Raw genomic sequence first — 22,500 nt, 5'->3', positions numbered from 1 at the left:
CCGGCCGGTAGGGCCCTGTGTGTGTGTGTGTGTGTGTGTGTCATTGTGTGTGTGTTTGTGTGTGAGTTGCGATCCGTATCTCTAAAACTGATGACATTTTACATCAATTTTTCATTGACATTTGGTTAGGAAGCAGAAGCTTTGATCCAAAGTGATTCATAACTGGGAACAATCAAGGCCGACAATGAAAACAATCAGAATGGAGTAGCTAGAAAAATGTTATATTGTTGCACAAATGTCTTTTCCAAAAACAGAGCACAGGGTGCAGAGTAAGAAACGTAAATGCAAGGTTAGTTAATATAGTTATCATTACAATTATTCTTATTCTTTAATAATAATATAAATGTATATATATATATATATATATATATATATATATATATATATAGTGGAAGTGCATACAGGCACAGTACCACGTCAAAGGGCTTTTTCAAACAGAGTATGTTCTCGTTGAAGACGACCACAGCTCCTCAGCCACTGACACCCACTCTATTCATACTTCCTGCAGATCCTTCGCTGTGCAGGTGGACGAGGAGCCCAAGAGGGAGGCGGCTCTCCCCAACGACCAGCCAATCAGCTTGCGGCGCGTGTTCCTAGGGGGCATTCCCGCCGCGGTGGCGCTTCCAACAGGTTCCAACAGGGCCGACGCTCCATTCCAAGGCTGCATCTGGAACCTCATGGTCAACAATGTGTACGTAAACACCCAGCACCAAATCCGCCTCCTTCGCTGGTCGGCCGTCTTGAATTCAAAAGGGCGTGCGCTGAGTTAGCTTATCGGAGTTAGCTTTCTTTGCGTTTCCCAGCGGTCCGTCGGTACACCTGTCCGTGTGTCGGTGTTGTCAGAACCACACCCTGGATTAGAACGCGTGTCACAGGAGGAGGACACCAGAGATGTGGCTGTGTGTACTAACTCTGATGTAGAGGTGCTTAGAGACGCCGCTGACACCTTAATGTGTCGGCAGAAGCTCTAATTTATAGGAGGGGGGGGGGGGGGGGGGGGTATCAGGGGGATCTTTAAAGCATAGCCCTGCGCACGCACACACACACACACACACACAGCAGTCCCCGCAACAGTAATACACCGTAGGACGGTAGTGAGACAATTTGCCATGATTTATGGTATTTTAGAATAGCGCACGATGAATAAATAACCAGGGTTCTATTTCTGCGAACAAAAACAATTCTGAAATGTCATAATCCCTGCTCCCTCCCCCCCCCCCCTCCCCCTCTCTCTCTCTCTCCCCCCCTCCCTCCCCCCACCCCCACCCCCCTCCCCCCACCCCATCGCAGGCTGTCTGACTTCTCCCAGCCCGCGTCCTTCGAGAACGCCCACATCGGCCGCTGCCCCAGGCTGGCCCCGGCGCCGCCCCTGGAGCCCCTCCTGCCCCCAGAGGTGGAGGGGACCCCGGGGGCCCCAGCCGGCCACCGCCGGGCGCACCCCGGCCCCGCCGGCGCCCGCCACCCCGTCCCCGGGACCCCCCGTTGTTGTAAGGAAGCACACGAGCACTTGTGACTCGGGGCTGAAGGCGCCTACTGTCTCATCAGTCACCGCCGGGACGAACCGGGGCGGGGGGGGGGGGGGGTGGGGGGGGGGGGGTTAACAATAATAACGGCCCTCGAAGCACTGGGTGATGATGATGTGTCTCATATAATGGCAATGTCCCGTACACACAACACACACACACACACACACTAATACTCCACCAACATCATCTCCTTTTTACTCACCCATGCACCACACACACCACACACACACACACACACACACACACACACACACACACACACACACACACACACAAGCAAGCGCATACACACACACACAGACACACACACACACACACCACACACACACACACAGACTCACAGGCTGATAGCCTCCTATTTGGCTGTGATATAGTGCGCGGTGGCCTCGCTCTGTTAGCTTAGCGCTCCGTCACGCTGCAGTTGTACAGGCCATTAACTGTGCTTTATGGCGCCGTCAGCCTTGTGCCACCGCCGCCGGGGCTCCACCCCCCTCGCGCCGCACCGCGCCACAGGGCCGCGCGAGGCCAGCTCTTTGCGGGCGCCGCTTAGCGCATTAATAACTCTCCGGGGGTTAGCGTCCAGAAAGGGGGACGCTACGTGGGGGCCAAGCGGCGGTTTAGGGCCACCCAGCTCCGCGGCTGGTACGTGGAGGAGGAACGGGTGGAGGGCCGGGCGGATGAAGGGGGGGTCGTGCGTCACGCGCCCTCCGCCCCTGAGGCGCCCGCGGGGGGGGTCGGGCTAGGCGTGGGTGAGCCGTGGCGCTACACCTCTGGAAGGCTGTTGTGGTTGTTAGAGGGTCCGCTGATCCATAACCCCTGAGTTAGCACTAAGCCATGCTGCCTCATAAGCACTTCTGCTGGGGTTTTATTATTATTGTTTAATGGGAGTCGTAAACAGGGCTGACATTAAACAATCAGATGTATGGCCCCGCGTCTTAGCACAGGGTGTAGGGAGGACACCGGGCGAAGGCAGAACTCCGTTCATTAAAACCTCCCACAGCTCCACCGCTATCGATAACTGCTCAAAATGATACAGAAGGAGTGCACCAATACCCTTTATCCCACCCCCTCAGCGACCACTATAGGACCCAATGATGAAAGAAATAGATAAAAAATGACACATCCAAGAGACCAAATCCTCAATGTGTGTACCCAGTCTTTTGGGTGTAGGAGTTTCTCTGTGATCTGACCGTTCTTTCCATGACTACTCTGTTATCAGCTGCACCGTTCTCAGAACTCTGAAACCTGTGGCCAGTCTGATTGGCTGCTGCTCCCCCCCTCACCTGTGCCTTCTGCCCCTCCCCCCACAGGAGGCCCCGCACCCGGACACTGTACTTGTTCCTCCTACCACCACCCCGGGGCCTGACACGGTACACACACACACACACACACACACACACACACAGCATCATACCTCCTTCGTGGTGTGTTGTTCATGAGGCTCTGTGTTTAGAGCATTATCTGTATCCTGTGTGAACCCTGCAGGTAGCCTGCTAGCTTTATGTATGTAGAGACGCAGCTGCTACTCAACCTTACCTCAGAAGGAAGGAAGCAATACTTGGCACACAAACTCTCTCTCTCTCTCTCTCTCTCTCTCTCTCTCTCTCTCTCTCTCTCTCTCTTACACTCACTCACTCACTCACTCACTCACTCATTCTTACACACACACACACACACTCTATCCCGTTCATGCTTTTGCAACAAAGCCATCTGAATGGCTTGTGATTCTGCGAGTGACCTCCAAGCAAAGGCAAGCCACTCTGAATGGGGAAGCATCTCCCTATTGTTGACTGAATGGAAAGACGCTTTGACAGGATGGCAGAGGGACAGAGACGGAGAGTGGGGGAGACAGACAAAGAGAGACAGAGGGAGAGAGGTGCAGAGACCGGAAGAGAGGGAAACAGATAGAGGGGGAGGCAAACAGAGAGAGAGATGAAGAGAGAGAGAGAGAAAGAAAGAGAGGGAGAGTGACACAGAAAGAGAGCGGCAGACAGATAGAAAGAGAGAGAGAAAGAGAGGCAGAGTGACACAGATAGAGAGCAAGGCAGACAGAGACAGAGAGAGAGAGAGAGAGAGAGAGAGAGAGAGAGAGAGAGAGAGAGAGAGAGAGAGAGAGAGAGAGAGAGAGAGAGAGAGAGAGGGGGGGGGGAGAGTGAAACAGATAGAGAGTGAGGCAGACAGAGAGAGAGAGAGAGAGATACAGATAGAGAGCGAGGCAGACAGAGAGGGGGGAGAGAAAGAAAGAGACACAGACAAAGAGAGAGGGACAGAGAAATGGAGAAATGAGGATGCAAACGAAGAAACAAAAGGAGACAAGAGAAGAAGAATTCCAGCAGTAGAGACAGGGAGAGAGGGAGAACATGAAAGAGGGAGATGAGAAAATACATTCTTAGATGGAGCGAGGCCTGTCCATTTGTGTCGGTTTAATGGACGGACATGCATGGGATTCAGTGTCAGTGTAGATGTAATACATGTCCCACATCAGTTACTACAGAAGAGCAGAGGAAGGAAGGAGAGATGAGGAAAATAAGGAGCTAAGGGAAATGAAAAAGGAAAGGAGTCAGAAAAGAGAAATGGGAAATTAAAAAATCATCTAGATCTGGGAGATGATCAAATATCTGTAGGAAATAGGAAATGACAAATGAATATTCAGATAGGAAACGGTCAGATAATGAAGGATGTGCTTTATAATGTTGTCCATTATGTTTTAACATTTATTTTTCTTTCAACTCTATTTATTTCATCACATCAAGAAAAATCTATGAATCATTATGATACTTAGATCAGGTCTAAAATAGGCTGCATGTTTGTGTCAACACTGACACCTCCTGGTCAGCTTGTGAACTACTGTCTATACTCTCACAGCTGGCCCATGCAAAATAATCAGTGACCAGTGTAGTGCAGTCTGATGGCTGATGAACGATGAATTAAGTAGCTGAATTACAGTGATTTGTGCGGGGGGGAAATGTTTAAATCATTTATTTAGTTGCACATGCACTTGAGCAGGCAGCAGGGGGATGTGGGACAGAGGAAAGGAATACAATGACAGCCGTGTATGTGCATTTACAAACCAAGCCCACCAGTCGATTTGTCATGTATTCACATGACTTTGTAAGCGTTCACATTGACACATTAACATCACACCCTACCCGCCGCCACGGCGACCGATTGGCACGTGTTCCGACCAATACCGACAAAGGTGGGCGGGCCGAAGGGGCGGGCTTCTCCCCGTAGCGTCGACTGACGTGCTGTGGTTGTTTCCATGGCTCCCAGGACTCGTGTGGGCCGGGCGCCGCCCCAACCGTCCTGGAGAAGGCCTACCAGTTCGGACTCACCAAGAACAGCCACATGACGTTCGCCTTCGATGACACCAAAGTCCGAGAGAGGTGAGGGCGCCCCCCCCACTTAGAGAGACAGGGGTCTGCTAGTGTACTGTCGTTTGATCAAAAGCCTTGCAAGAAATACGAATAAATAAATGTTTCCGCTGGAAGGCACGCAAACATTTACACACGCACTCACACACACACACATACATGCATGCCATGCACACATCTATTTACACACGCACACACATGCAAGCACGTACACATTTACACAGGCACACACACACACACACACACACACACACACACACACACACACACACACATACACACACACATACTTACACATACATTCACACACTCCCACACACTGCGGGTCTGAAGAAGTACCCATGAATGGTTGATACTCATGTTCTATAAATGAGAAGGTGTTAAATAAGTGAAAGTGAAATCCTATTCCACACACTGACTGACAGGCAGATGAATGACTGCCAGATGGGAGCCATGCTGTGAAGACTCCCAATAAATGCCTCATATCATCCATGTGCACTTGGCCTGTGCCCTTTAATGTTCTGGTACTAGCATTGTAGCGCAATCACAATTAGCAAGTTTGTTCCAATTTGGTCAGACTCTCATTACACAATTTTTAATAAATAAACTTTAATTGAAAAAGAAAAATAATAACTTTAATTCTTCTATGAGGTTTGGTTGTGTCACGTGCCGAGACCAATCACATGCCAGAGCTGGAACAACCGATAATGTTATAGCAGAATGCGTTCCATGCTAAACCATCAATGTATAAAATAACCAATCATCCAGCTGACAACTACTTATATCTGTGACAAAAACGTTTTACAACGTTTACTATGTTTATTTATGCAGTTTTACCATGACTAACCACTATGTCCAGAGTTTACTTATGCAGAAATAATGCAAGAAGATTATCACTAAAATGGCCTGGCATTTATACTGGGAAGTCACAATCATGAATGTGTGGTTGTTTTACTAGCCATGTTGCCATCTACAGATGATGCTTCATGTTAATTGAACCCTAGCTCTAACCCTATCCATAGGAATGGCCTTTCCCAATTTCAAAAGAGCTGAGCTTCTTGCTCTGCAAACCAACATACCCCCACTTGCAAGACATTCAACTTCCCATATTCCAGACCTTCACATATCTAAGACCACAATCCATCATGGTTTGAATACTGTTAATCTATACTGTGTGTTTGTGTGCGTGTGTGTGTGTATTCCCCAGGCTGATCATAGAGTTTGAGCTGAGGACCAAAGAGGAATCTGGGCTGGTGCTGTACATGGCCAGGATCAACCACGCAGACTTTGTCACCATACAGGTGAGGGTCATGTGACCGGGTACCCGGTCACCTGACCTCCACCTCAGGTCAACCCATCAGTATATGTCCATTCACCTCTGTGACATGTATCACCTCTGTGATCATGTGTTCATACATTATTGATCATTCATCAACTCACCTATAACACTCCTCTAACTTTGCCTTTATTTTCTTTTACGTATCTATTTTATTTTATTACTTCATTTTATTGTATTTTTGCTTTAGCTTTCTGCTAAATCTTAAACACATTGCACTTTCTTTTTAACTTTGCCCATTGTTGTCTTTTACTTATCTATTTTATTTTATTATTTATTTTTATTGGATGACTATGTTTCAATGTGAAGCACTTTGAGTCTGCCTCGTGTATGAAAAGTGCTATATGAATAAAGTTGCCTTGCCTTGCCTAACACAAACACTTATGAGGCCGACCTGAATCCTGGACCCTGTCTCTCTGCAGATCAAGGAGGGCCAGGTGTGTCTGGGCTACGACCTGGGCCACGGCAACACCTCAGGGTGCGTCCCCTTCTGCGTCAACGACGGCAACTGGCACACGGTACGGTGGGACCCCCCCTCCCTCCTCCCCCGTCCCCTCACCCTCTCACCCTCTCACCCTCTCACCCGTCTGCTCACTGGAGTGCCGGGCCTTTCCTCCTCAGCGCTTTGCTGAGCTCATGCCGTTCCTCTCACTCAGGCTTAACGTTATTAGGGCGCCATCGCTCTCTCCCTGCCGTTCCCGTCATAGAAGCCCGCTTTATATCCTTGTGTTTTCACCGGAGACGCCGGCTTCCAGGCAAATGTAACGTGACGAATGGGAGGAAACTGAGCGCGGAACGAGCGCCGTTCGCAATAAGCTCTGACATCATCGTAAGCGATGGCGGTTAAATGTGCTATATTTCTAAACGCGCCGTTGACCCGAGAGAGAATGAGTGTTTGTTATGCAGAGTTTGGGCATTTGTTCTAGAAGTGCGTGCATAGTCGTTTCCTAATTGTCATTTTATTCTGTTGACACGGTGTGACGGAGTAACCCCCGGACAGCGAGTTGTAATTTATATTATTTATAATGTTCCTCTCATCCTCTCCCTCTGCGCATTAATTGTTCCCTCTGTGGGGAAACAGATCCGTTTGAATAGGAACAAGCAGAGGGCAGTCCTGTTGGTGGACGGCAAAAACACCAAGCTGATGGTCAGCCCCAAGAAGGTCAGCCGACGTCATTATCTATCTCGCTATCTCACTCTCTCTGTCTGTCTCTCACTCTCTCTCTCTCTCTCTCACTCTCTCTCTCTCTCTCTCTCTCTCTCTCTCTCTCTCTCTCCCTTTCTCCATCTCTTTATATCTTCTCCCTCTCTCCCTCCTTCTATCTCCCATCGCCCTCTCTCCCTCCCTCTCTCTATTTCTTTCTCTCTCTCTCTTTCTCCCTCTCTCTAGCTCTTCTAACTCTCTCTCTCTCTCTCTCTCTCTCTCTCTCCCTCCAGTTACAGAGATCATTTTGAGTGGCATATTGCATAGTCTAGTCTATCCTGTCAGTGAGAGTATCATGATCTATCCTCTATTCCCAGAGGCTTGTACGACACAACAGGTGTGGTGTGTGTGTGTGTGACTCTCCTCTCCTCTGCAGGCTGACCTGCTGGATGTGGTGGGACTCCTGTATGTGGGAGGGCTGCCACACAACTACACCAGCAAGAGGATAGGACCGGTAAATACAGCTCACTCACACACACTTAGCCTATCCAGGGCCCACACACACACAAACACATACGCACACACACTTACACACACTTACACACATACTCAAACCTACACACAAACACACACACACACACACACACACACACACACACACACACGTACACTCACAATAACTTACTCACTCACTCACACAAACAATGAAAATGAAAATCAAAGATTGTGTGAATAAGTTAACAAATATCTCCTTGTGTGTCTGTAGATTCTCTACAGTATCAACGGCTGTATTCGCAACTTCAAAATGATTGGAGGAGCCATCAGTAGTGCTGCAGGTATGTTTTCTACTAACTATTGGTAATTAAAAGCTGCTTCTTTATTGTTTCTGAGTGACCTCATTGCTCTCTCTCTCTCTCTCTCTCTCTCTCACTCTCCCTCGCTCTCTCCTTCTTTATCTCTCCCTCGCTCTCTCCCTCTCTCTGTCTCTGTCTCTGTCTCTCTCTCTGTCTCTCTGTCTCTCTCTCTTGCCCTCTCTCTCTCTCTCTGCCTCTCTCTCTCCCCCTCCAGGTCGTCTTGGAGACTTCAACCTGGACATGGCGTCGCCCACCTCCACACACATGGTGGGAAGATGCTTCGTAGCCACGGAGACAGGCACCTACTTTGATGGCACAGGCTACCTTAAAGCAGGTGAGAACATGAAGCACTCAGCACCCATACAGTGAACACACACACACACATACACGCACGCACGCACGCACACGCACACACACACACACACACACACACACACCCCTCTAGTGCTTATGATTGACATTTTTTTAATTGTGCGTAACGCTATATATGTTAACATGAATGTGAAATGTGTTCAACTTTGGGCACAGAGTGCGGATCAGAGCTGGCCATCAATGTCACGACGGGCTAGGAAAGCCAATTAAATGGTTTTCGGCCCCTGTGCTGACCATCTGTGTGTCTGTCCCCCCAGTGTCTACGTACCGGGTGGGTCTGGACGTTTCCGTGGCGCTGGAGTTCAGGACCAGCCGCACCAACGGAGTCCTGCTGGCTATCAGTAACCAGGGCAACGACGGGCTGGGCCTGGAGATCAGCCAGGGCAAGGTACACAACACTCACACACACACAGACACAGAAACACACAGACACACTCACTCTCTCACACACACACACACACACACACACACACACACACACACGGTTTTCATGGGTGTGTTTGTTGTCAAGCCCCCGATGTGTTTCTCGTCCCTGGCCCGATGACCACCAGGTCCTGTTCCACGTGGACAACGGCGCCGGGCGCATCACGGCTGAGCACGTCCCTCAGGGGGAGGGGCTCTGTGACGGCCAATGGCACGCGGTCGTGGCCCACAAGCTGCGGCACCGGCTGGAGCTGGAGGTGGACGGCTGGAAGAGCCAGGCGGAGAGCCCCAACACACGCTCCAACACCTGCGACACCAACGACCCCGTCTACGTGGGGGGATACCCTGGTACGTACGCACGCACACGCACACTCATATACGTACACGCACACTCGGATGTATGCGTACACACAAACACACGTATATATGTACACACAAATATATACATGTGCACACATGAACACACAGTCGAACACAATTGTATATATACACACGCATATATATACATGCATGTATATACACACGCACCCACGTATATACACACATAAATACATTATTAATCCTCTGTGTCCTCCCTGCCATCTGGGCAACAATTATTATTTAACAATTATTATTTATATTATTATTTTAGATTAGTTTGTCCCTTTTTGACCTGATAAAGAGAAACAGCTTGTATTTAAATTTTAATTTTTGTATTTTAAAACCAAAATCATAATTACCACTCGTTTTTTAATATATTTTTCTGTTTCTGAAACGAGAATGAAATGACCAAATATATACACAGACCCATCAGCTGGTGTACCCAGGGAACTCACCGATTCAGTCAAGATGTTAGGAAGTGACTGAGTCTGAAATGACCCACATGGAACCATGGACCTATTATAAGCCATGGAACCAGCAAGCAACATATTTTAAATCAAATAAAAAGAGATAGAACTTTATTGAACTTGGAACTTCATAAATATGCAAGATTGTTCCACATAACAGATAACACCAACAACATAGTAAATATAAGTAGGCCTAGAAAAAAATACAGTTCAATGTTATTGCTTAAGAAACAGATTCCTTCCAACTAACTATTTACGAAAAATGCAATCAATAATTTATATAAAAATAAATGGTTTCATACATATCGACCAGCAACGAAGTTGGAGAAGCCTACCCACATAATGAATTAACACACCAAGATTGTTAACTGTTATGCATAGCTAAACAAGCTAATGAAAATAATATACCAACGCAACTGAATAATATACCAACGCAACAACGCAACTTCGTTTTTGACCATGATACCATAATGCACCTGTTCTTTGTCTTTGGATCTTTTGAATGAATGGATCAATAAATGGTGAATCGCAATGATCGCAAGCAGAAGAACGTGAGAGTTATTGAGTGCACGCGTCCAACAGCTGAACCAGTCTACAAATCCATCGGCGACTTTAAGTGATAAAAAGTCACCACATTGCCTAAAAACCATCAACATCATTCATGTTAAGTAAAAGGAAAAAGTTAACGGAGCCGTGCACTGAACCCTCTCGGAGGCCCGGCAGAAACAACATTTGTTTCACTACGACTCCTTTCAGCTTCCCACCGCTCCTTCTCCTGCAACAAAAAAAATAAAATAAAATGGCTAATAAAACGCTTGAGGTGGCGTTTTGAAAAGAGAAAACTTACATTTTAATAGTACATGGTCCTCTCTCTCTCTCTCCCCCCCTCCCTCTCTCTCTTTCTCCCTCTCCCCCCTCTCCCCCCCTCCCCCCAAGGCGGTGTGCGGCAGGCCGCTCTCTCCACCTCCGCCTCCTTCCGGGGCTGCATGCGCAACCTGAAGATCACCAAGGCCTCCAGGACCATGGAGGTGCACTTCAACAAGGCACTGGAGATCAGGGGCGTCCAGCCTCTGTCCTGCCCCGCTGTGGCGGCCTGAGCTCCTCTCCACATCCTACACCTCCCCCCCTCCACCTCCCTTACTCTACCCCCACCACCCCTCCTCCTCACGCTTCATCCTCCCCTCCTCTTCCCTCCTTCCCTCTGTGTGCTCCTGCTCGTCCTCTCTGGAAGACACTCTTCTATTTCCGTCCCACAGCGTGTTTCAATGTGTTTCGACATGTGTTTTTTCACCTGGCTATGTGTTGCTTTTGTGTTGTTAACAGACAAATTGTTGGAGGAAGTGTCCCGTGAGAGTGATCTTTCTTAGGTTGTGTTGGCGAATAAAGAACATATTGTATTTGGTACTGCTGCACTTAAAAAAGGGAAAAAGAAAACGCGCACACAAACACACACACATAGTCTTAGGAGCCCTATGCTGCTCTGTGGTACTGGACGTCCGCATACAGGGCTGGTGAACCACATATACACTGCTCCTTTAACACATGCCCTCCAACGCCCAATCCACTGGTTCAACAGAGTCCACAAGGAGCCTCCTGATAGTCTCAGAACGTTTGCATGGTGTGGTTAAAGATATGTAATCTGTTGTTTCTGCAGAAATATATTTCTGTTAGCATCAAACTACTTGTCCTGTGTCTGCCTCTTTGCTTGTCTTTTTTCTTTACTTTAATTGCAGGGCATACACAGTGTATAATGTATAATTGGACATTATCCCTTACATATATGAAGGAAAACAATGCTCTTACCACTAAACCACATTACATTAAAAACTTGACACTAAATATGGAGGTTTTTTTACTCTCCAATTGTTTATCCTGGATGGTCCTGATGGTGCTGCCCCTGGACCTGCTCACGACTATCTATGGCCACCAACCAGAGCCACGCACACGAAGTATTGATGTGTAGAACTCCATCAGAATCTTCAGTAAGAAAGGAATAAAAAAAATGTTTATATCTGACTAATGTCAAAGTTGATTCCATAAACACCATGACCCAAAATTTATAAGTAGAATTCACCATAAGTCGCCTACTTTTCACATTTGAGTTTGTTAGTATATTTGCACTTGAATCATAATTCCACCAGGTGGCGCCAAGCAACAGGATAAATGCATGTATAGCTAACCATGATTGCCATTACTTTATCCAGTAATAACTTAAATAAAATAGGGTACTTCAAGGTGGTCCGTTTCTAAAAAAAATAAATCTTAAGGATCGAGCTGAGGCTTTATTCCTCGCGTCCCGAGCAGTAGCAGGAATCATGTGCTCGGTAACGAGCGGAGTGGAATCTGGACCAGTGGAATGGGGACAGCTATGCTTCCTCAGCCCCATTAGAGGCAGCGTTAACTGTTAAGGATAGGTCATAAGTGGCCATACGGTGGGGTGATATGAAAGAATTGTGACTCTATCGGCGTATGTCTGATGACGAGGTCGAAGAAACGCTAAACCACGTCATAAGGTTGTTAAGGGTGCACTGACGTGTCGGTCCCCATGACAATTTGGCGGCCAATTACTGTAAGTTTCTGCTCTTGCAGCATAGTTAATTACACAAGTGGAAGAACAGGTGGGTGGATGGCTGCACCAGCTCATAATAGTATATTGGACTTCCTTTATTCATATTCAGTTAACAACTAGTCACATATCTTGTAGAAGTGTAAGTTTGTGTATATTTCAGTATCAGAATTGCAGGGCTCTCAAGTTTTGAACTGAGTTCAGAGTGAGATTTTGTCGGCACTGGCTTCCACCAATGCAAACAGAACTGAGTAGGGGAGGGCGTAGCTTAACTAGTTTGTGAACGACCTAGAGAAACGCAACGCAAATTCAATGTGAACATGTATGAGGCTTTAATAAAATCCCGGACGATTTTGAAATTCCGCCACACATTTTTTTTTTTAATTGTCTCAAAAAGAGGGCATGTCCGGGCAAAAGAGGACGTCTGGTTACCCTACGTACGGGAAACCCATTTGATTCCTACCTGTTCCACTGTTAAATAGCGGCGCAAATTGGTGGGCGCTATCCTTTTCCATGGAGTTTTCCATGGTTGTGCTGACATTCCTTTTCCCTGTCTGCCTACAATCAGGGGAAGGTTAAGTTTAAAATAAAACTGTTCACGTTTATATTTTTCTCCTGGTCCTTTAAAAAATGTTTTTATCAATAATTATCGATATCGACCGATATGAAACACTTATATCGTGATACAGTTTTCAGCCATATATCGCCCAGCCCTATCGCCCAGCCCTAGTCCAGAGGCATTTAATTACCAAAGGGCATTAGAGCTGTTTTTCTTAAAGCCCAGGAAGATCAAATGTCCGAATTCGGGGTGCAAAGTTTGTAAATAGGGATGATGGGATTAATTATTTATTATTTTATTTTCTAAAAAATAAACTAGTTCAACACAGTTAACCACGTTTGCTTAATTTCTTTGATGGCTCAGATGTATGCGCTAGTTGATTTTGTGTTTTCACCATTCGTATCTATACAACCAATGAGTTTATGATTAAATTGTTTACAAGAGCACACAGGTCTTCATAGATCTAGCCTCTTAATTTTGCTTTCAAAGTGCACCAGACTGATGCATTTAACTTTAAAATGCAAAAAAAAATCTTCCGGGGGACGACGCGACACGTTTTAATACAAAGTCAACGTAGAGACGTGAATCGGGCGAAATTTGTTGTGGCACAAACCTGCGACAAGATTTGATTGACGGCGCAACATTTTTCCCTGTCACAGGCGAGCGTGTTCACACGGATTTGCAGGGATTTGCAGCGCGACAAATTCGCTGAAGTTGAAATATTTGAACTTCTCTGCGGCATTCGCGTGAGACAGCCAATCAGTGTTCACTCCCTGTGGGTAACATGGGTGAAGTAACGTAAAACAGCCAATCACCGTTCAACCGGCCAGGCCAACCGTTCCCTGCACTCCGCAGTGAACCGCAGCTTGGAGGAGAAAGTGATTGTTGCCGTTTGCGACTCCCGGAGCTTTATATATAATATTATATGATATTATATATATAATATATAAATATCTATAATATATACGATATATATAATATCACGGCACAAAGCGGTGTGCGCCTCCGGATTATATTATTAACCCATAAACGACGGGCATTCCGACGTCTCTCCCTCTTCCACAACAGGTACAGACACGCAATGGTGGTTATCTCGGCCATGGTTGATGAGAATGAATTGGCAAAAAACGCTCTGCGACAAAATTCGCCCTGCGACACGTTTCAATGTGCGGTGTGAACACAGTTATGCACAGCGACAGATTAACTTTGAACTTTTCGAAATCATTTTTTAAACAAATTATAATTAGAAAACGTGGGTGTTGTCTTTATTGTTCAGAAATGTGGGAAGAGTAGTAATGTTTATATTAATTATGGATAAGTTGTCATTAAACGTGATAGGCCTAATTGACTGTGTGTGTGTGTGTGTGTTTTGAGATAATCCTGCGTGCGTGTTTGTGTGTGTGTATATTTTAGTATCAAAATTGACTGTGTATGTGTGTGTGTCTGTCTTGAGATAATTGTGTGTGTGTGTGTGTGTGTGTGTGTATTTCAGTATCAGAATTAGGATGTAGCCTAATGGAATCAGTGTCGTTGTCATTGTGTGCGACGATGAACAGAACAACAGATGCCTCTCTTTAAACATGACCCTTTATTGTCACAGAGTCCCGTCACACAGGCAGTGGAAATCAAACCCGCAGCCCGCCCGCCCTCCCACCGGTGTCTGAGCAGGAGTAGAGTGGAATGTCTCGGAGAACAACAACATCACCTCGACCCCAATGAGGAGACAATACATGTCGTGTTTTGTTGTGCAGTATTCACTGTGCTACCGTTATCAGCGATTATGATCATTAAAATAAAGCAGCCAATACATCTAGCTGGATCTGGACATAAAAATAGTGCGGTATAGTGTGTGAGCGTGCATTGTGAAGTAAATAAATGCAGTCACAGAGATAATCTTCTTTTCTGCCAATTCTTCAAGTCACATGATGTTACTTTTAAGGCCTAGGTTGCCAAGAAAGTTGGTGTATTTTAGTACTGCGATACACATCACATCTTAAGAGCCCGAAGAGGCAGACTGGCTTGGTCGTGCTTTCAGGAATGCAACAAAAATAAAAATGTGACCACAGATTTGGGAATGCAAACAGTTCAGTGGGGAGTGTCTTAGTGATGTCTCATGCTGCACCCCACCCAGACACACCCCCATGCCCCTGGTACCCCTGTACACTGTCCAGCTGGAAGGTGGGTCTCTCACCCCCTCGATGGATCTATTATCCCCAGTGACAATGATGTGTTGGTGAAGGATCCTCCTCTTGTGGGTGGGACGAGTGGAAGAGCTCTGTGGGGACATGTTGGTCCAGGAGGTTTTTCCGTTTGGTTCCGGTGGAATAAGACCCCGCTCATGAGGCAGTGAGAGGTTTGGTTAGGGTGATGCAAAATGATTTTATTCAGGGAGCCGCTGTCCTTGCGTTCAGTCTCTAGGTGACTCATTGCATGCTGTCACCTTAGTGTCCCCCCCCAACCCCAGTCTAAGGGATGGTAGGGGCCGATTACATTCTAAGGGGGTATGTTGTGTGGATGATGTTGGAGGCAGGTTCAGGGTTAGGGGGTGGGTCCTCTCCGGCGTTGCTGGCCCCACCATAGGTGCAGGGGGGGGGGGGGGGGGGTCTGGTCAGGACGACTGCATCAGGCCCGTCAGCCGCTTGCCTGTCAAAGACTTGCCCTGAAGGATTTCAATAAATGCATGAGTAACTATATGGGTGAATAATAGTAGGGGTGGGGGCTCAATGCAAGCCAAACAAACCAAAAAATCGAATAATGATAAGGAAGAATGCGTAGTTCTCTCACTTTAAGGAAACAATGATGAATGACTTCTTCGTATTCTTCACACAATATTTATTGAATATTATAAATGTGGGGATTATTATTTTCACACTATCCCTGACTTTATACTTATAACCATTGGGTCTTGATGTGAGCTGCTGTCACACTGTGATAAAGCACTTTTCTATCTCGCTGACCTGCTGCGGTGGATAGCCGAGGGGCGGGGCTTCATGCGGTACCGGTACTCACCACACTGCGGGTGAACTTCTCCAGGGAGGTGCGTCTGCCCTGCTCCGCCTCAGGCTGACCCCCAGAGCCACGCGGGGAAGGAGGGAGAGGAGAGGAGAGGAGACAGAATGAAGAAGAGCTGAAAGGTTCCTGGGCACGTGACTACACGAGCATGGAGTGAAACTGTTTGCCTGCACACTTACTCGCCTCTCCACTGCACGCATACAACACACACACTGAGGCACGTATGGGGGTGGGACTACATAGGAGCAGTGACATGCACGCACAAACACACACACACACACACCTTCTTCCTGGTAATCAGAAGGTCCTGGTAAGCATTGGAGCGTAGGAAGCGCGTGTAGCTGTCACTTTTCATCAGCTTGTAGATGTGGTCCTGAGATAGACGCACCAAACGAGACGATAGATAAGAGAAAAAGGCAAGAAGCTGAAGAAATGGGTAGATGTGTCATAGTCGACATGTGGCTGTGTGGGTGTTATCATGCTAGTGAATAACTTTATGTGTGTGTGTGTGTGCGTGTGCGTGTGCGTGTGTGTGTCTGTTTTGAGATAATTGTGTGTGTGTGTGTGTGTGTGTGTGTGTATGCTAATGGTGTGTGAAACAGGGCACCACGGTAAACATGATAGTCACTGGAGGAAGAAGCTACGGATGCCAATAGTATGCCAAAAAAAAACGTTTCTGAAACCTTGTCTCAGGAAGTTCAATTGCATCGCACCAGCTCAATGCCCCGCTGCTCCGCTCTGTAGACCAAAGCCACTGGGGGGATTAACACAGGGCTCTCTCTTCTATTGGCTTTACCCCATGCTTCTTCAGCTTCCCTTGAATTCACACGTTGGTTCACAGAAGCATGTGTGGGCATCGGTTAGCTTAAAGGGATACTAAACAACCTCGTTGAGCAACCCAATATCCAATTATTAAAATGCCATCTCTTGCCAACATCTGGTGAATATATTTTATATATTTGTGAGTGGGCATATGGCTGTTGGCTTTCTCTTGGCTGTCTCTTGCATAAGCCTCTCCCACTCGAAACATTCCGATTTGGGGGTGCTATGGCCACAATGTATGATTGACGTAACCTGGTAAGCCAAAACAACCAGTATAACAATAAGGGTACATTAATTTACCATTACCTAACATTAGTTAATGTTGAAATAAGCATTAACTAATGTTATCATAATGTTATCAGTTATCATTTACTAATGATGTTCATGAAAACAAAGGTATTAATGTATACATTTTTGAATAGGGTTAGGGGAAGTGGTTAACCCTAACCTACTAACCCCTATGCCAATGATATATATTAATGATGCTTATTTTTGAATTAAATAATGCTAATTATTGTAAGGTACAAATTTTGTCCATATTTGCATATATGTTCCCATATCCGACATGTTTAAACGTTGGATCAGGATCCACAGCACTATGACGTAACCCCACTGCATCATTATCTCAAACCACCAGATCCAGGCATGGGTCGGGCTCTAAACAGGACCCCCCGCAGTGAGGCCCACCTGGGCGTCCTCGTAGCTGTAGCGGCCCGGGTCCTTCAGGTTGTGTCCGGTGCGCTCGTAGCTGTGGGAGTCCAGGTTGATGGTGCTGGGCGCACCCTCCGCCAGGAACTCGGCCCAGATCTCCTGCGCGCCCTCGGCCACCTCCAGCAGGGGGCGCTGCTTCAGGTCCTGCACCGCCAGCCAGAACCTGCAGACACACCGCCAGTCCACGCTCAGACAAAGAGGCAGAGGCCAGAGGCCCGAAATAGCTCTGGTCCGCACAGAGGCAGCTGGGCGTTGGGTGTGTGTGTGCATCAAATAGTCAAACAAAATACTGGAGAACTGGCTTCACTGAGCAGTCAAACGGCTAGTGCTGAGCTACAGCGGCCGGGCAGGGCTGGGGGTGAAGGTTAAGGGGAAAAGAAGGTTCCACACTAGAGGGGTTCCATAACGTTGTTCCATATTAGGTACGTGCTGTTTCAGGGTGTAACATTGCTTGCGACATGTGGAATTAATGACACTAATAAAGGCACTGTCATGTCTAGTGCGACCATAATATTTATTTGCATAAATTATTTATAGAATTTAATTCAGTTCTTAGCTAGCCAGGCAGCATAGATCGGAGATGCTTTCCGAACTAAGAGAAAGAGAACGAGAGACGGGGAAAATCACTTCCTCTTGATGGTGCTCTAGTGAACAATGGAAGGCACTTATAGGTCAGGAAGAGGACGAGATGTTGTGGGCTACTGGGAGAAGTGTGCGCGCAGGGCCATGTGTGTTGCCTCTCGTGCGTGCGTGATTGTGTGTGTGATTATAACTGTGAGGCAAAATTAAGGTCATTCAGCAGACGCTTTTAGGCAAAGCCACTTATAATAAATACATTGTTCTCTTTGTCTTTAGAAAGAGAAACAACAATATATCGCTATCGGTACAGTAAGGATGTTCATAGAACAAGCACCATGCACTTACAAATGCTAGGTTAACCCATTTCCTGTGTAAAACAGAGGAGCAAGGATAAGACGCTACAAGATGCTATCTTTAAGTGCCAGGACGTACAACATACAATAAGTGCATACATTAAGTGCCAGGATGTACAAAGATACAATAATTGCTTAAGAGGGGTGTTTTTAGGAGAATAGGGAGGAGGAGGAGGGGTGGTGGGGGGTAAGGAGGGATATGCAGAGTCCAGGTGAACTCTGAACAAGTGAGTCTTGAGTCTCTTGTGGAAGCTGGTGAGCGACTCTGCGGTCCTGACAAAGGCAGGGAGCTTGTGAAAGCCTTGTCACATGTCCAGTTGCATGTACTCTCTAACATTTTTATTGTAGCATGTGTGTGCGCGTGCGTGCGTGTGTGTGTGTGTGTGTGGACCCTGGTATGATCACGGGGGTCATGGGACGTGTCCCAAGCAGGTACCATGGTGGTTTGTGATGAATGAAGGGCTGTGGAGCAGACACATGGCCCCACACAGAGATGGCCATAGAGGCCGGGCGGGGGCACGCGGGGACTCACCGCAGGTTCTCAGAGCTGAACTCAGACTCCAGGAACTTGAGGAAGAGCTCCTGTCCTGCTGGGTCCTTCAGGGCCTCCTCCAGGGAGAAGCCCCACTTCTTCACCCGCTGCTGGCTGGGCTCCTTACTGCCCAGCCGGCAGACACAGAGAGAGAGAGGGAGGGAAAGAGACAGAGACAGAGAGAAAGAGAGAGAGAGAGAAACTTTTAAAGGAATCAAGGACGTTTCAGGTCCCCAACGTATTAATTTCCCCATGACATCCATTTTGATGTCCAATCATTTCATCAGACATTCTTCTGGAACCTCTAATTAACCCGTTAAGCTGAATTATGCAGCTACATTTGGTATGGTGATTATGTGTCAGCTGTAATTAATTCCACCATAATTCAAGCGAGTGTGTGAGTGTGCACAAGAGCAACAGTTTGTTAGGTGATCAGAGTTTGGGAACAGAATACAGGTGGCATTCGTTCAGGATTCAAACACAAATCTACAAAAAATATAAAATATGAATATATATAATATAATTATGAATATGAAATATAAATCCAATATAAACATATGATCATATAAATAAATATATATAAAATTCAAAAAACTATATAAATTAGGTTTGTGCTTTTGCAAATATGAATAAACACAAGATGATGGGAGAGTCACATGAGGAATAACGATTTGGAACTGTTACGTAAGAGTGTGTGTTCTTGTTTATGTGTGTGTGTGTGTGTTTGTGTGTGAGATTAATTCCTTTGCTCTTTTTGGGGGCCTAGCTCAGATTTTCACCAAAACCAATCATGACTTCGACTGATGAGGTGCAACAGATGGCATAAAGTCCAAGTCTTTTCAGTCCCTTCCTCAAAGGTCTGGTCTATCGCCGTAAGCGGTTGATTTGCAGCCATGCCCTGACAGATAATACATTCAGCCAATCAGACGAGTGTTACATCAACAACAAAGCAGGCTGATAAACAGAGCTCTCTCTGAACCGGGTCGGAAGAACTGCGAACACGGTTCACGTCATTGCCTATGAAATATCCAACAGTGAACATTTATGTCTGTTTTATTACCATTGTAACATATGTTTCTGCTCAAACTGCTAAATCAATGCCACCGTCTCGTACGAGCCGACGCTGGAATGAGGCAATACGCAGTGCTTCCCAAAACCTTCCCAACCCACGCTGCCCATTTTCAGCCATTTATTTTTCCAATCTTCCGAGCGTCATTGAACCTCAAGTATAAAACTAACATCATACATTATTCAACGAAGATTCATCCCGACGAACCAGATTGGACTTTGTTTAATCTTAGTCTCCTATGTGATTCAATACTATAGATCATTGTAACTTGTGGAGTCTATTTTTCCATATGAAATGTGTGCATGTCTTTATAAAGTGTGTATCTGATCTCGCCCAGTGGATCCAGGCTAGCTGTGGCGGGTGGGGCGGCTCTACCTGGTCTCCAGATCCCAGAAGGTGCAGTCGTCACTGGTCCAGGGGTTGGAGGGTTCAGGACTGGTGAGGAACGGGTCGTACTCCATGTACTGCTCTGTGTAGCTAATGAGACTGCCGTCCGCACGTGGGCACACACACACACACACACACACACACACACACACACACACACACACACACACACACACACACACACACACACACGCGCGCGCACACACACACACACATTCACACACACGCATGCACGCACACACACGTGCACACACGTGCACATACGCACGCACGCACACACACACACACACACGTGTGCAATGCACGCACACACACATAAATACACAGACACACACACCAAGTTAATAGATGAACATTCTTCAATGTCATTTCATTCATACATGTTAAAATTCTGCTCTAAATGTTAGTGTTATTTTAGAATACTTTATATACTCTTGCCCTTTTGGTTTGTATATTCATGGTTGACAGCACTTATTGTAAGTCGCTTTGGATAAAAGAATCAGCTAAATAAATAGAATGTAATGAAATGCAAATAAGACAAAGCAGGTTGGTGCCCCCTGTGTCCCTCGTTAAGCACTTTGCATTGCAGTTTGGCACGGAAAGTGCTAACTGGATAAAGTTTTGATCGATCGATTGTAGTTTGATACATGCTTTTCACTTGCCACACCCACATACACCCACTGAAACACACAGACTGAAACACACACACACACACACACACACACACACACACACAAACTCAGCTTTCTAGAGCTGGCAATGACCAAGTCTAGCACCAGGGAGTCTCAGGGTCAATGAATAAAGAGGCTCCGCTGAGCCCACACTCTCAGCCAATGGGGATCCAGGCCCAGAACTTTTTATCACCCATCTATAAATAGTTGAAGGACTTTATTATCACTGAACTCACACAACAGATGGGCATATACACACAGGCACACACACAGGTAAAATGTCAGGCAGGTACTCGTGATGCTGTTAACATTCCTGTCTCACGCTGTCCATCACACCTCCGTACCTTTCAGCCACCTTCGACATCTTCATGCAGTGGCGGTCCAGCTGGTGGCGCAGGAAGCCAATCTGACCGGGGAGAGAGAGGTTGTTGTTTCAAAGTGTTTCGACGGCCCTCCCTGTAGCTGTGGAAATCACCCTGAGAAAGCTGTTCCCTTTCCTCTTTAAAGGGAATAACTGGTGATGAATACACCGGGGGAGGGATGGTGGTGACCCCATGTGTGACGTGATCCTCCCCGGGCTCCTACCTCCTTCTCCACGTCCTCCTTGGTGCCCTTGCGGGCATTGTGCAGGGGCCCGTGCACGGGGCTCTGCACCTGGGTGGGCTCCTCCGCCAGACCGTACACCGACTGGCTCACAGGGGACAAAGAGGACACAACCAGACCATACATGTATGATGAGAACAGGTAGTTATACGCTCACACTTTATTAATAATAATAATAATAATAATAATAATAATAGATTGTTTTTATACAGCGCTTTCCTTGGTACTCAAAGACGCTTAACTTTACTTCAGTGGCCTTGTTAAAGATTAACGACACACGCCGTAAGCACTGGAACAACCAGTGTGCAGCTTGTACTTGATACGGGCTGGTGTTAGGGAGCAGCCTGTAGCCACACAGTGGGGTCAGGGTTAGTGTGAGCCGTTTATCATTCTACTGAATCTCTGACTCCCAGCGACGACCCGGCGATCTCATTAGTCAGCGAAAAGACATTTACAACACCATCAAATCAGCATTAAAGCACTCCTAGTGTCAGCACTCTAACACAGCACTATTGGCGGAAAAACGCATGTGACGATCGTAGATGTAGCAGCAACATCTGTTTGTGTCCATAAAAAAATCGTATTCAGGTCGGATTTCAGCTGGCAAATCACTTTTGTGTGCATATGTGTGGTATTTTCTCTCTCAGTGTCATGAGCTCCAAAGCGTTGTTTTGACCTACGAGCGGTCCGAAGCACAGTCACTGACGGAGTATGTACCTTCTTTACTCGGTGAGGATTCTTCATGCGACGACACTTCCTGATGTCCATCTCTGTTGTGTT

General features: G+C 46.7%; 2 protein-coding genes across 2 annotated transcripts in view; one reads left to right on the top strand and one right to left on the bottom strand.

Moving 5' to 3' along the window:
- lama2 (laminin, alpha 2) overlaps positions 1–11,741 on the top strand; it is a 160,936-nt gene extending 149,195 nt beyond the window's left edge. Inside the window, exons 60-74 of the mRNA XM_084484286.1 lie at positions 1–7; positions 509–691; positions 1,291–1,487; positions 2,114–2,271; positions 2,837–2,896; positions 4,800–4,912; positions 6,108–6,201; positions 6,659–6,754; positions 7,318–7,398; positions 7,817–7,894; positions 8,147–8,216; positions 8,449–8,568; positions 8,864–8,994; positions 9,158–9,377; positions 10,793–11,741. The exon at positions 1–7 is cut by the window's left edge and continues 145 nt beyond it. Of these exons, the coding sequence (XP_084340412.1) occupies positions 1–7; positions 509–691; positions 1,291–1,487; positions 2,114–2,271; positions 2,837–2,896; positions 4,800–4,912; positions 6,108–6,201; positions 6,659–6,754; positions 7,318–7,398; positions 7,817–7,894; positions 8,147–8,216; positions 8,449–8,568; positions 8,864–8,994; positions 9,158–9,377; positions 10,793–10,953 (1,769 nt within the window). The 3' untranslated portion in view covers positions 10,954–11,741. The remainder of the gene's footprint in view (positions 8–508; positions 692–1,290; positions 1,488–2,113; positions 2,272–2,836; positions 2,897–4,799; positions 4,913–6,107; positions 6,202–6,658; positions 6,755–7,317; positions 7,399–7,816; positions 7,895–8,146; positions 8,217–8,448; positions 8,569–8,863; positions 8,995–9,157; positions 9,378–10,792) is intronic.
- Positions 11,742–15,570: 3,829 nt separating this feature from the next.
- The window catches only part of rgs6 (regulator of G protein signaling 6), a gene marked incomplete at its 5' end in the record, with an annotated part of 47,206 nt that continues 40,276 nt past the window's right edge, over positions 15,571–22,500 (bottom strand). The window contains 9 exons of the mRNA XM_084484111.1: positions 15,571–15,640; positions 15,991–16,044; positions 16,277–16,366; positions 17,503–17,689; positions 18,991–19,116; positions 20,435–20,545; positions 21,462–21,523; positions 21,703–21,804; positions 22,438–22,500. The exon at positions 22,438–22,500 is cut by the window's right edge and continues 12 nt beyond it. Coding sequence (XP_084340237.1) covers positions 15,590–15,640; positions 15,991–16,044; positions 16,277–16,366; positions 17,503–17,689; positions 18,991–19,116; positions 20,435–20,545; positions 21,462–21,523; positions 21,703–21,804; positions 22,438–22,500 — 846 coding nt within the window. The 3' untranslated portion in view covers positions 15,571–15,589. The remainder of the gene's footprint in view (positions 15,641–15,990; positions 16,045–16,276; positions 16,367–17,502; positions 17,690–18,990; positions 19,117–20,434; positions 20,546–21,461; positions 21,524–21,702; positions 21,805–22,437) is intronic.

This window comes from Micromesistius poutassou (assembly GCF_964030765.1).
Source record: "Micromesistius poutassou genome assembly, chromosome: 19".
In the NCBI taxonomy this organism is placed as follows: domain Eukaryota; kingdom Metazoa; phylum Chordata; class Actinopteri; order Gadiformes; family Gadidae; genus Micromesistius; species Micromesistius poutassou.
The sequence above is the reverse complement of the archived record's forward strand: the minus strand, read 5'-3'. Positions and strand labels throughout refer to the sequence as shown.